Consider the following 11352-nt stretch of genomic DNA (forward strand, 5'->3'; position numbering starts at 1 on the left):
GAAAAATAAGAACATAAATGAAAAATATTTTTGGATTTTTTTAAACTTTTATAATTTTTTTTTTAGAAAAAACTTTGTACAGAAAGATGACAAATCCCCTCCCCAAGCTTAAAATTAAGCATTGTCCTCAATGCTTAGGGAGAAGCGGAAAACGACTACTGTGGTGGGGGTGGAAAGCGACGGAAAAACTCGTCACGGAAGTCGGTGAAGTTCTCGCGCTAACCTAGAACCTCGTCACAAAACCTGGAAACATGAGTGCTATAAAGTTGATGATCTAGGCGGAGAGTAGTCATACATTGCTGAAGAGCAGCGATATCCTGGCGGATGTCAAGATAGTGCTAATAAGTAAGGGGGAGTTAGGGTCAGGATGAGGTGACTGGGTATGATCGGCCTCGTCCTAAAAGTTAGTCTGCATAGGATCAGGCTGGCTATAGGAGTCGTGGTGGACGGCCCGAAGTGGGGTGGCATCTGTGTAATCCGAATGTACGGTAGATGAGGGTGGTCTATCAGGGTGCTGAGAAGAAGATGGTCCACTAGGATGGGGACGTACGGGAACATGCTGTGACTGACGTGGGTGAAGAAGTGGTGGAATGTTCGACAGAAGAACCCACACAGTCTCGCTAATGGGGTCAGTGAGGGCGATGACGTCAGGACCTGTAACTTTGAAATAAGTGGATCGTCCTTGCATCCAACATTCCCACCCGGAGCAGGACGTAACATGTGCATGGCCCGAAGGTTCTGTCAGGTCAAGCGAAAGGAGTCACCCGAAAAGAAGGTATACTCCGGGGGAAAGTGTTCCGAGACGGCGAGAGAAATTACTGTTATTAGACCACCACAAGGAATGGCGCCGCCGATGTTGAGGTGTATAACTCTATGGAATCTCTTGATGATTAAATCACCAAGATGGGGGTGGTACGATCCAGTGACCATGCACCATAAAATGAAAAGCTCGGCTTTGCAGGCTTTGGTGGTCTCGACCTGTGCGTAAATAATGTTGAAAATAATGTAGGGTTTCAAGCACTCCATGGATGATGGCAATGGGCCCCTTGATGAAGTGTAGGTTAAAAGCCCAAGACTTGTCTTTTCCCTATAAATAGTCATGTATTATTCATAATTAGGGTTTAGAGTGAGACAAAATGTAGCCGCCACGTGAGGGGTCTTATGTAGTGTTAGATTCTTTAGTCTATGCTGAAAGTGTAATTTATTCCTCATGTTTTGAATAAATCGAGTGATCATTCGACATAATCTTCATATTTGTGTTTGTTCTTATTTTCCGCATCTTGTTCATCAAATCTCAATTAGGGTTTCAATCCTAACAAGTGGTATCAGAGCAGGTCTTTGAAAATCTATTGATTTTTGAAGTATCGGTTCTTGATTTGATGATTTTATGCACAAGTTATTGAAGATTTTGGTGTCCGGTGGTTTGGAATCAAGTTTTTTTTGATCTACTGTTCATAGAGACTTATGTATGCAGTTATTGTTCATCTACTATTCATTGGGGTTTTCTTTGTCCCTAATATTATATTCGAGTTCCTGTGTGCGTCATCTGCTTTATGTATCGATTACTATTACTCAGTTCATCCACTTGTTTGTTCTCTCAAGGTCAATCAAGGTTAATAATCGCTGCTTATATCATTATCGACTAAAGGATATTGATTTGTCTTCATCAATTATGATGAATTGATTTCTGTTTGATTCTGTCCAAGTTCATAATTTTCATCGATTTTCTTGTTCCCGTTCTTTCTATTGATTTGATTTCATTCGTTTCTTGTTGAAGATTAAAATTATTGATGATCTCTGAATGAAATCGATCTGTGAAGTATTGACTTGGTGTTGGTTGAACGTAATTTCTGGGGTGATATGATGAACTGTCTTGAATCTCAATTTGAATGGTCAAACAGAAAAGTCAAAATTGGAGTTACAGATTTATGAGCGGTGCACTCATTTATGAGTGTAATCGGATATGATGGCTGAATCGATTTGCTAATGATAGTCGGTCTCTTTGTTGTTTATCGTGATTCTGGACTCTGGCTTCCGATTCAAACTCGATGGGTCAAAGGATAACGTCAAAATTGACCGTGGTTCAGGGTGAATAATGAGCGAACGCTAAACATGCGAACGTTCGCCTCTGATTAGATTCGTTTTTGTGGATTCTCTTTGGGGTATAATCGACAAACCTGGAACGATTTAGTGTTCGCGTGTTTGTGCTAGAAACGAAAAACGAGCCTGTGCTTGAAATGTTGGGGCTTAAATCGGATGTATGGTCATACCTCAAAGTCAAGATTGGAATGAATGAAGAATGAATCGATCTCATCTGGACGAATTGTTGGTCAAAATTGAAAAGTCAAAATTGCTGTGAATCTCTCTTACTTGGAATGTTCAGCTCGCACTCGTTATTGCTCAAAACGAACCTGTGAATGAGTTCGTGTGATTGTGCTTGGAATGAAAGAGGAGAGGACCGAAAGCGAACCTATGATTGGGTTTGTTTGTTTGACCTGGAACGAAATTGAGTTCGGTTGGTAGCTCTTGGAACGAAAGCACTTGGAACAAAAGTAATGGAACGAAAGGGGGATGAACCGAATGTGAACCTGTGCTCGGACCGAACATGGTTTCGGTTCAATGAACCTGGAGCTAACCTAGGTTCGGCTGCTTGTGCTTCAAATAAAAGTGACTCAGATTCGCGTCTTTATGCTTGGAATTAATGGAATTGAATGGAATCATATTTGTGGTTTTGCTTGAAATCATGTTCCAGTCGCTGTGTTCATTCATCTGAATATAAATGGGGAAGATGACTTAATGTTTCATTCTTGGTCCCTGCCACTTCAAGAATTTGACGATCTGGTGCCTATACTTCTCATGCCTTGGCAGTTTTGGACCATTTCCAGATTTTGTTACATATAAAGGGGTATATTGATGCAGAATTACCATTCCAGCCCCTGTCTTTCAGCAAGTGACAGTTTCTTCCCTGTATTCAGAAAAGTTTACAAATTTGAGGGCTGGTGAACAGTTTTGAATTCTTTAATGCATATATTTTTTTGCGAACAGAAAATTATGGATTCCATCAAGTCTTGGCGGTTCGGAAAGTCGTTTTTTGTGATAACGTCAAATTTTCACGACTTTTTCGGATTTTATTCTTCATTGTGTATATCATTTTGTCACGGGGGAGCACAATAATTATTTATCCATTTAAGATCATTCTCATGTCCATTTGAAGGCTTTATAATCACGTTTTCGATTATAAATCGGGGGAGAATTTGATATGGCCATTCGAAATTGGATTTGTAACTTTTCAAATTTGAAGATTTTTTATAAAGCTTGTGGTAGAATTATGAAGGTAGCTTTTACAGTGGAAGTTCTTCATCGAGCTCTGCTAAAGCTTTTACAGAGAAGTATCCTTTACAGTAGAAGTTCTTCATCGAGCTCAGCTAAGGACTTGTTATATCTCTGACTTCTAGTATTTTCTCAACCAAGTGGCATTACGAATCTTAAAGTTTGGGTTGTTACATGATATTTTTTGATGGCTTATAACATTAGCTTATTTGAAGATCATTGTGACTTGGAGGGGGAGCCTTCAAAGACAAGAAGTGATTCAGCTTCTTTGTTCTGAAATGGCTTTTTATGGCGGGTTTGGTTTTCATGAAGATTTTTTTTGGGATTACATTCAAAAATGAAGTTTAAAGACATTACTTCAGTGCTTGATTATATATCCTAGAGCCCGTGTTTGAAGACTATTGAAGAATCAAGATTCGTGGATCGCTTCATCTATTCCTCGTTGCAAGATCTTTTTATTTGCTAGATGCTTGTTTTGGAAGTTAAAGCATTGTCATCCATTCCATACTTTGAGGGGGAGATTGTAGGGTTTCAAAGCACTCCATGGATGATGGCAATGGGCCCCTTGATGAAGTGTAGGTTAAAAGCCCAAGACTTGTCTTTTCCCTATAAATAGTCATGAATTATTCATAATTAGGGTTAAGAGTGAGGCAAAATGTAGCCGCCACGTGAGGTTTCTTATGTAGTGTTAGATTCTTTAGTCTATGCTGAAAGTGTAATTTATTCCTCATGTTTTGAATAAATCGAGTGATCATTCGACATAATCTTCATATTTGTGTTTGTTCTTATTTTCTGCATCTTGTTCATCAAATCTCAATTAGGGTTTCAATCCTAACAAATAATTTTAAATGCAATTTTTAGAACCGGATGGACAACACTCAATAGACGCTCCCAACCAATATTGGCAAAAAGAGCACGAACACCATCATAAATATGGAGTTCCCGCATTAACGTGTGACTGGGGGACCAGGCCTGCAGTAAAATCTCTCGTTCAAGAAGCTGTTGATATCAGTCAAAAGTAACCTGGGAGCCTAAATCTACAGTCACATTATCCGCCTGGATAGTGAATGACTGGTCGTGAGTGTTAGCATTTCGGCGTGAACGGGTTGGTCTTGGAGGCATTTTTCAGGTCAACAGTTAGGACAGATCATACACAATTTCCTAATAAATAATTATCAAGAAAAAATAAAGTTTTCTAACTACTCCCAAAGCAGATACGCCAGCTCGCACATATATATAACAGGAATAAAAGAGCTCAGTTTCAGAATGAATATACCTGACTGCGCACTGAGCAGCAGTATATTTTTCGCGTCTGAAATATTTATGAGTTTTGAAATTCCGCCCAGATTAACCTCTTATGAACTGTGTCCGGAGCAAACGTTTCAAGTTTTCTGGACCAGCGGAATTCTAACGGAGCATAGATCTGAAAAGAAACTCACAAAAAATTCAAATTTCAAAATGAAGAAAATGAGATTTTTGGAGAATTTCAACCATGGAATCGTAATTTTGTTACTGTAGGGATGTAGTAGAAGTAGAATAGAAGAGATTGATACCTCGTTTGCTTGATTTGGATGAAAAATGAAGGATCTGTGCGAGTTTTGGTGGAAAAAAAACAAGTGAAAACTAGAACTAGAGAGAAAACTGCGAGTAGTGTGGTGTAACAAATGAAAGCTGTGACTCCTATTTATAGAGAAAATGGAAGTTGCAATCGCATGGGCCCTCCCTGCGATCTTATGTTTTTGAAAAATTAAAGAATCGAGTGTATTAAGCAGCGATAAACGTCCTGGACTCAAAAACTTGAAACATGCGATTGCATGTACGGAAGTTGGGATCGCATGTATTAGAAAAGTGGTGTTTTCGGCATTAGCAGGTTTCGAGGGTGTAAAATGTTCGAAAAAATTAAAACATGCAATCACATGGGACCCGCACGTGATCGCATAAACTCAAGTTTCGTCAAAAATTGGCTTAAAAATCCTTGACGGCCTCCCACGATAAAAAAAAAAAAAGAAAACCTGCGATCGCATGGACTAGACCTGTGATTGCATACCCCATAAATTGATTTTTTTTTAACTTTCGCAAACTCTCTCTGTTCGTTTTTGTACAAAAAACACGATTCAATTAAAAAGAAACGACCTAAGTAACTAAAAACACACAAAAATTAAAAATAAGTTGCAAAAACAAAAAACAAAAGCAAACGCCCGGGTTGCCTCCCGGTAAGCTACCCGTTTTTACTGTCGTTGGCTTGATGTTGTTACTAGATTTCCTCAATTGCGGTAAGTCGGGACCTCGACTACCTCCACTTCCTCATTTGTAGCTTGAAATCCTTCGTAAAAAGGTTTGAGACGATAACTATTAACTTTAAAAATCTTTCATGTTTGTTCACTCTTGATTTCTATTGCACCATGATCAAACACGTTAGTAACAACAAAAGGTCCCAGCCAACGAGACCTTAATTTACCAGAAATAAGTTTGAAACGAGAGTGATATAAGAGTACCTTTTGACCGGTAGTGAATACCTTTCGCGAGATCATCTTGTCGTGAAAAGCTTTCGTCTTCTCCTTATAGATTGCTCCGTTTTCATAAGCATCGTTCCGAATTTCCTCTAACTCCTGGATATCCAATTTCATCTTCTTTCCAGCTTCATCCATGCTCAAATTCAAATTCTTGACAACCCAATATGCTTGATGCTCCGATTCAACCGGTAATCGACAAGGTTTGCCAAAAACAATTTGATATGGTGACATACCGATAGAAGTCTTGTACGCTGTCTGGTGAGCCCATAATGCATCATCCAATCGAATGCTCCAATCTTTCTTGACCGGATTGATGGTTTTCTCTATAATGCCCTTTATTTGTCTGTTGGAGGCTTCTTCTTGCCCATTGGTTTGCAGGTGGTATGCGGTGGATACCCGATGTATGACACCATATTTCATGAGAACTGTTTCGAGGGTGCGGTTGCAGAAATGCGTACCCCTATCACTAATAATGGCTTTCGGTGTCCCAAACGTAGCGAATATATTTGTCTTGACAAAATCAACTACAACCTTGGCATCTTCTGTTCGTGTAGCTTTTGCTTCGACCCATTTAAACACATAATCCACAACAAGTAAAATACATACGGACCCGAAAGATGGTGGAAACAGACCCATGAAATCTATACCCCAAACGTCAAAGATTTCACATACTAAGATTGGAGTGAGTGGCATCTGATTCTGAGATGTTAAAGACCCAGTCATCTGGCACCAGTCACAAGTTTTGAAAAACAGAAACGAGACGCAAAAAATATAAGGTCAATAAAGTCCGTTGTCCAAAACCTTGTGTGTGGTTCATTGTGGACCATAATGCCCTCCACAAGATTCTGAATGATAGATTCAGAATTGACTTAACTTCATCTTGGGGCACACACCTTCTAATAACTTGATCAGCACAATGCTTCCACAAATATGGCTCGTCCCAAACATATCTTTTTGCCTCTTTCTTTATTTTATCTTTCTGGGATCGGGTGAGATCTGAAGGGAGTTCTCTAGAGACAAAGTAGTTCACTATATCAGCAAACCATGGAGGATTCTAACCAGCGAACAGATGCTCGTCGGGAAAGGTTTTGCGAATCGGTGTCGGGTATTCAGGTGCGGTGATTCGACTTAGATAATCAGCTACCAGATTTTCTTTCCCCCTTTGTCTCTGATTTCAATATCGAATTACTGTAGCAACAAAATCCATCTGATCAGCCTTGGCTTTGAGTCTTTTTCGGCAAGAAGGTACTGAATGGCTGCATGATAAAAAGAAATTATAACTTTCGTCCTCAACAAATATTGTCTGGATTTTTCCAAGGAAAAAATAATTGATAGCAACTCTTTTCTGTAGTGGAATAATTTTCTTGGGCGCTGTCCAAAGTTTTTGATGCATAATATATAACGTGGGGAACCCAGTCTTTTCTCTGTCCTAAAACAACTCCAACATCGGTGTTACTTGCATCACACATTATCTCGAATGGTAAACTTCAATCTGGTGGCTAAATAATGGGGGCAGAAGTCAGAAGATTTTTCAGCAAGTCAAAATCCTTCTTGCAATCTTCATTGAAGTCAAATTCAACATCTTTTTGCAGTAGGTGACACATCAGAACTGATATATTTGAAAAGTCTTGTATGAACCTCCTGTAAAAACCTGCATGGCCAAGAAAAGGACGCACTTCCCGAACACTCCTCGGGTAGGGTAAGCTTTTGATAACATCTAATTTTGCGTTGTCGACTTCTAAACCTCTTTTTGAAACAATTTGACAAAAAATCAGACCTTGGTCAACCATAAAGTGACATTTTTCAAAATTTAAGACCAAGTCTGTTTCAATACATCTTTGCAAAATTTTTGTGAGGTTTTTCAAACAAATATCAAAGGAGTCTCCATAGACGGTAAAATCGTCCATAAAGACTTCTATGGTATTTTCGACATATTCAGAATCCATCCAAGCAGCAATAATGAGATTTTCCAGCAAGCCTCTCTAATATCTAATCAATGAATAGGAGAGGAAAATGATCTTTCCGGGTGGCTGCGTTCAATTTTCTGTAGTCGATACAAACGCGCCATCCGTTTTGAACTCGAGTTGGAACCAACTCTCCCTCTTTGTTTTCTACCACTGTCGCTCCAGCTTTTTTCGGTACGACTTGAACCGGGATGACCCATTTTCTGTCAGATATTGGGTATATCATTCCAACATCCAATAGCTTCATAACTTCTTTTTTAACCACCTCCATCATTGGTGGGTTTAATCTGCGTTGGGCTTCCCGCGATGGCTTATAATCTTCTTCCATCAAAATTTTATGTATGCAGAGAGATGGGTTGAGTCCCTTGATGTCTGCAATAGTCCATCCAATTGCGCTTTTATACTCCTTCAGAATTCTGATCAGCTCAGTCTCTTCTTTTTTTTGACAACTTGTTGGATATGATGACTGGAAGTGTTTCTTTTTCTCCAAGATATTCATATTTCAGGTGTTTTGGAAGTGTCTTCATTTCCAAAATGGGTGCTTTCACTATAGAAGGAAGAAGTTTGGAGTTAGAAACTGGTAATTTAAGAGTTTGAGTAGCATACCTCAACTTTCTCTGCTGGTCCATATGAGCTACTATTTCCTGAACTTGTTTGTCAACAACATAATTTTCTAAAAAAACCTGAGCTGCATTAATAGACATATTTGTGTGGAGTACTAATGCTAGTGACTCATGGTTAGCAATCTCAAAATATTCTGCAGTTAATGGTTCAATTACATCAATGAAATTAAGGGCCGAAACATCACAGGATAACGCATGACGTCATAAATACTGAAGTTGATAACTTCACCATCGAATTCCAATGAAAGGGTACCATCATAAACATCTATTTTGGTTCTGGCACTTTTTAAAAATGATTTCCCCAAAAGAATGGAACCGGAATTCAGTGAGTCGTCATCTCCCATATCTAAGATGTAGAAATCAGTTGGGAATATAAGCTCATTCATTTGAACCAAAACGTCTTCCAGCACACCTTTTGGGTGTACCAGAGAACGATTAGCCAACTGAATGATAACTCCGGTTCTTTTTAATGGCCCTACCCCGGTAGTTTTAAAAAGTGAGTATGGCAAAACATTTATAGAAGCTCCTAAGTCCAACATGGCTCGTGGCACTGAAAGGTTCCCCAACTTGCAAGGAACAGTAAATACTCCTGGGTCCTTTCACTTTGTGGGGTAGCCTTTTCTGTAAAACAGCTGAAACATGCTCACTTACTTTAACTATTTCGTTTCCCATTAATTTTCTTTTTGAAGTACACAATTCTTTCAAAAAAATTTGCGTATCGGAGTAGCTGTTTAATAGCATCAAGAAGGGGAATATTTACCTCGACTTTTCTAAAAAAGTCCATGATCTCTCTTTCCTCCTTTTCTTTTTTCGTATTTTTCAGTCTTGAGGGAAAAGGAGGGGGAGTGATTTTTACCTCAATTTTAGCAGGTGTATCTTTTTTCTGCACCTCTTCAGTTGCCTCAGATTCTTGCTCAAACATGATCTCTTATTCCTCATCTTCTTGTTGATCTGGTCCTTTGTAGTTTTTACTACTTTTGAGAGTAACAGCACATGCATTGTGCTTCGGGTTTTTCTCAGTCTGAGATGGGAATTTTCCTTGTGTTTGTGCTTCTAGTTTGCTCATAGAGTTTGCGAGTTGTGATACCTGCTGCTCCAGATTTTTGATACTCGACTTGGTCTCGTTTTGAAAAGCTTGGGTACTTGTGGCAAGACTTTTAACAATGTCTTCCAAAGACATGCTGGAACTACTAGCTTGTAACTAAACAGGTGGTTGTTGAAAGTTGATGGTGCTGATTTTGCTGGAAAGGTTGTTGAAAACCAGGTGGAGCCTGGTACTGATTTCTTTGCTGAAAGTTCTACTGAGGCCTTGGCTGAAAATTGTTGTTTTGAGGACCTCCCCAAGCTTAGTTCTTGCGATGCTGATCAAATGGCCTTTGCTGAAATCCTCCCATAGCTTGAACATATTCAATATCTTCTTAAAGTAGTGGGCACATATTTGTTGGGTGTCCAGTTTTGCAGCAGATCCCACAAGGTTCAACTTTTGGCTCAATACCTGTTTCTTTTGTCAATAGAAGGATAGCCTTAGTGAATTCTGAAATTTGAGATCCCACGTGGGCATTACTTATATCTTTGAATCCTCTTAGCTGGTCCGGGTACCACTCTTCTTCAGTTGCTGATTGTTTTGATTCATTGGTCAGCTTATCGATTAATGCCCGGATCTTTGTTGGTTTCAAGTTTGAAAGTGACCCTCCACTTGATGCATTTATAAGTCGCATTTCCATGGGTATCAAGCCTTTGAAGAAACACTGGTATAAATGATAATCACTAATTCCATGTTGTGGGCATCGGAGCAGCAACTTCTTGAACCGCTCCCAATAAGTGTGGAGAGATTCTCTTTTCCCTTGATTGATACCGAGAATCTCTATGCGCAGATTTGACACTTTCGCCTCGGTAAAATATTTCTCCAGAAAAAGTTTGGCGAGTTCGTTCCATCTTGTTATCGAACCAGACGGTAGGTCATATAACCACTCCTTTGCTGCATCTTGAACTGAGAAAGGAAATTCCCTTAGTTTGATCTGGTCTTCAGTAACTGCATGGGGCTTCATTCCAGAACAGATGGCATGTAACTCCTTGAGAAATTTGTGATGGTCTTCGTTCTCAAGGCATCGGAACGGGGGCAACAGACGAATTATACCAGATTTGAGCTTAAAGTTTTGAGCTTTTGGAAAGGTGATACATAGAGGATTCTGGGTAACCTCTTGTGTTGCCCATTCGCGAAGAGTCTTTTCAGCATCATCTCCATTTTCGCTCATGGTGATTTATTTTTTGGGTTCTGAATCAGAAGGTTCAGGTGTTTCAGATTTTATGGAAGAGGTGGGTGAGTAACTCTTGAATGGACTGTTGGAAGGTGAGGAGGGGGTGCTTTTGGAACGGGAAGGAATGAGGCTTCAGGTTCGTTCCACAAGGGAGTGCCTTGTGGTGTAGGTGTTTTATAGTGTGATGGGGGAGAGGAGGCTGAGGTTCCTAATTGCTGCTTCCGAAGTTTTGTCTCCTTCTTTAGCTTCCTAGCAACTTTCTCAATCTCTAGATCAAAAATTAGATCACCTATACGTGAAGATCTTGGCATAAAACTATTAGTATTTACCGTGTCCCCGAGAACGACGCCAATTTGTTAAAAATGTTGTCGTGCACGATTTAAACAAATAAAAATATAAATAAGACTGCTCTATTGCACTTACAGGTAGTACAGGTAAGCAATGTCGATTCCTCAGGGACACGTCCTAAAGTCTATGCCTCTTTACGTAAGGCATGAACTATTATTGACAAGTGAATAAAACATAAAAAAGGGGGGTTTATTTCTAAAAATCTAAACTAATAAAAATCGAAAATCATAAAAGAATAACTTAATTTAAAGGTTGGGAAAATTCAATAAAGATTAAACAATTCCAGTTCCGCGGTGACTCCCCTAATCATGCAATT

At 39.3% G+C, this 11352-nt stretch overlaps 2 protein-coding genes across 2 annotated transcripts; both read right to left on the minus strand.

Annotated features, from left to right (window-relative positions):
• Positions 1 to 8582: 8582 nt before the first annotated feature.
• Positions 8583 to 8969, minus strand: LOC145127367 (uncharacterized). Its single transcript, XM_079062582.1, has one exon. It carries the CDS (start codon positions 8967 to 8969, stop codon positions 8583 to 8585), a length of 387 nt encoding a protein of 128 aa, XP_078918708.1.
• Positions 8970 to 9848: 879 nt separating this feature from the next.
• Positions 9849 to 10685, minus strand: LOC145127371 (uncharacterized). The gene has a single exon (XM_079062589.1). The coding sequence runs from the start codon at positions 10683 to 10685 to the stop codon at positions 9849 to 9851; it is 837 nt and encodes a 278-aa protein (XP_078918715.1).
• Positions 10686 to 11352: the final 667 nt, after the last annotated feature.

The sequence above is a fragment of the Lactuca virosa genome, chromosome 1 (assembly GCF_052849685.1).
Source record: "Lactuca virosa cultivar CGN04683 chromosome 1, Lactuca_virosa_CGN04683_v6, whole genome shotgun sequence".
Lineage (NCBI taxonomy): Eukaryota > Viridiplantae > Streptophyta > Magnoliopsida > Asterales > Asteraceae > Lactuca > Lactuca virosa.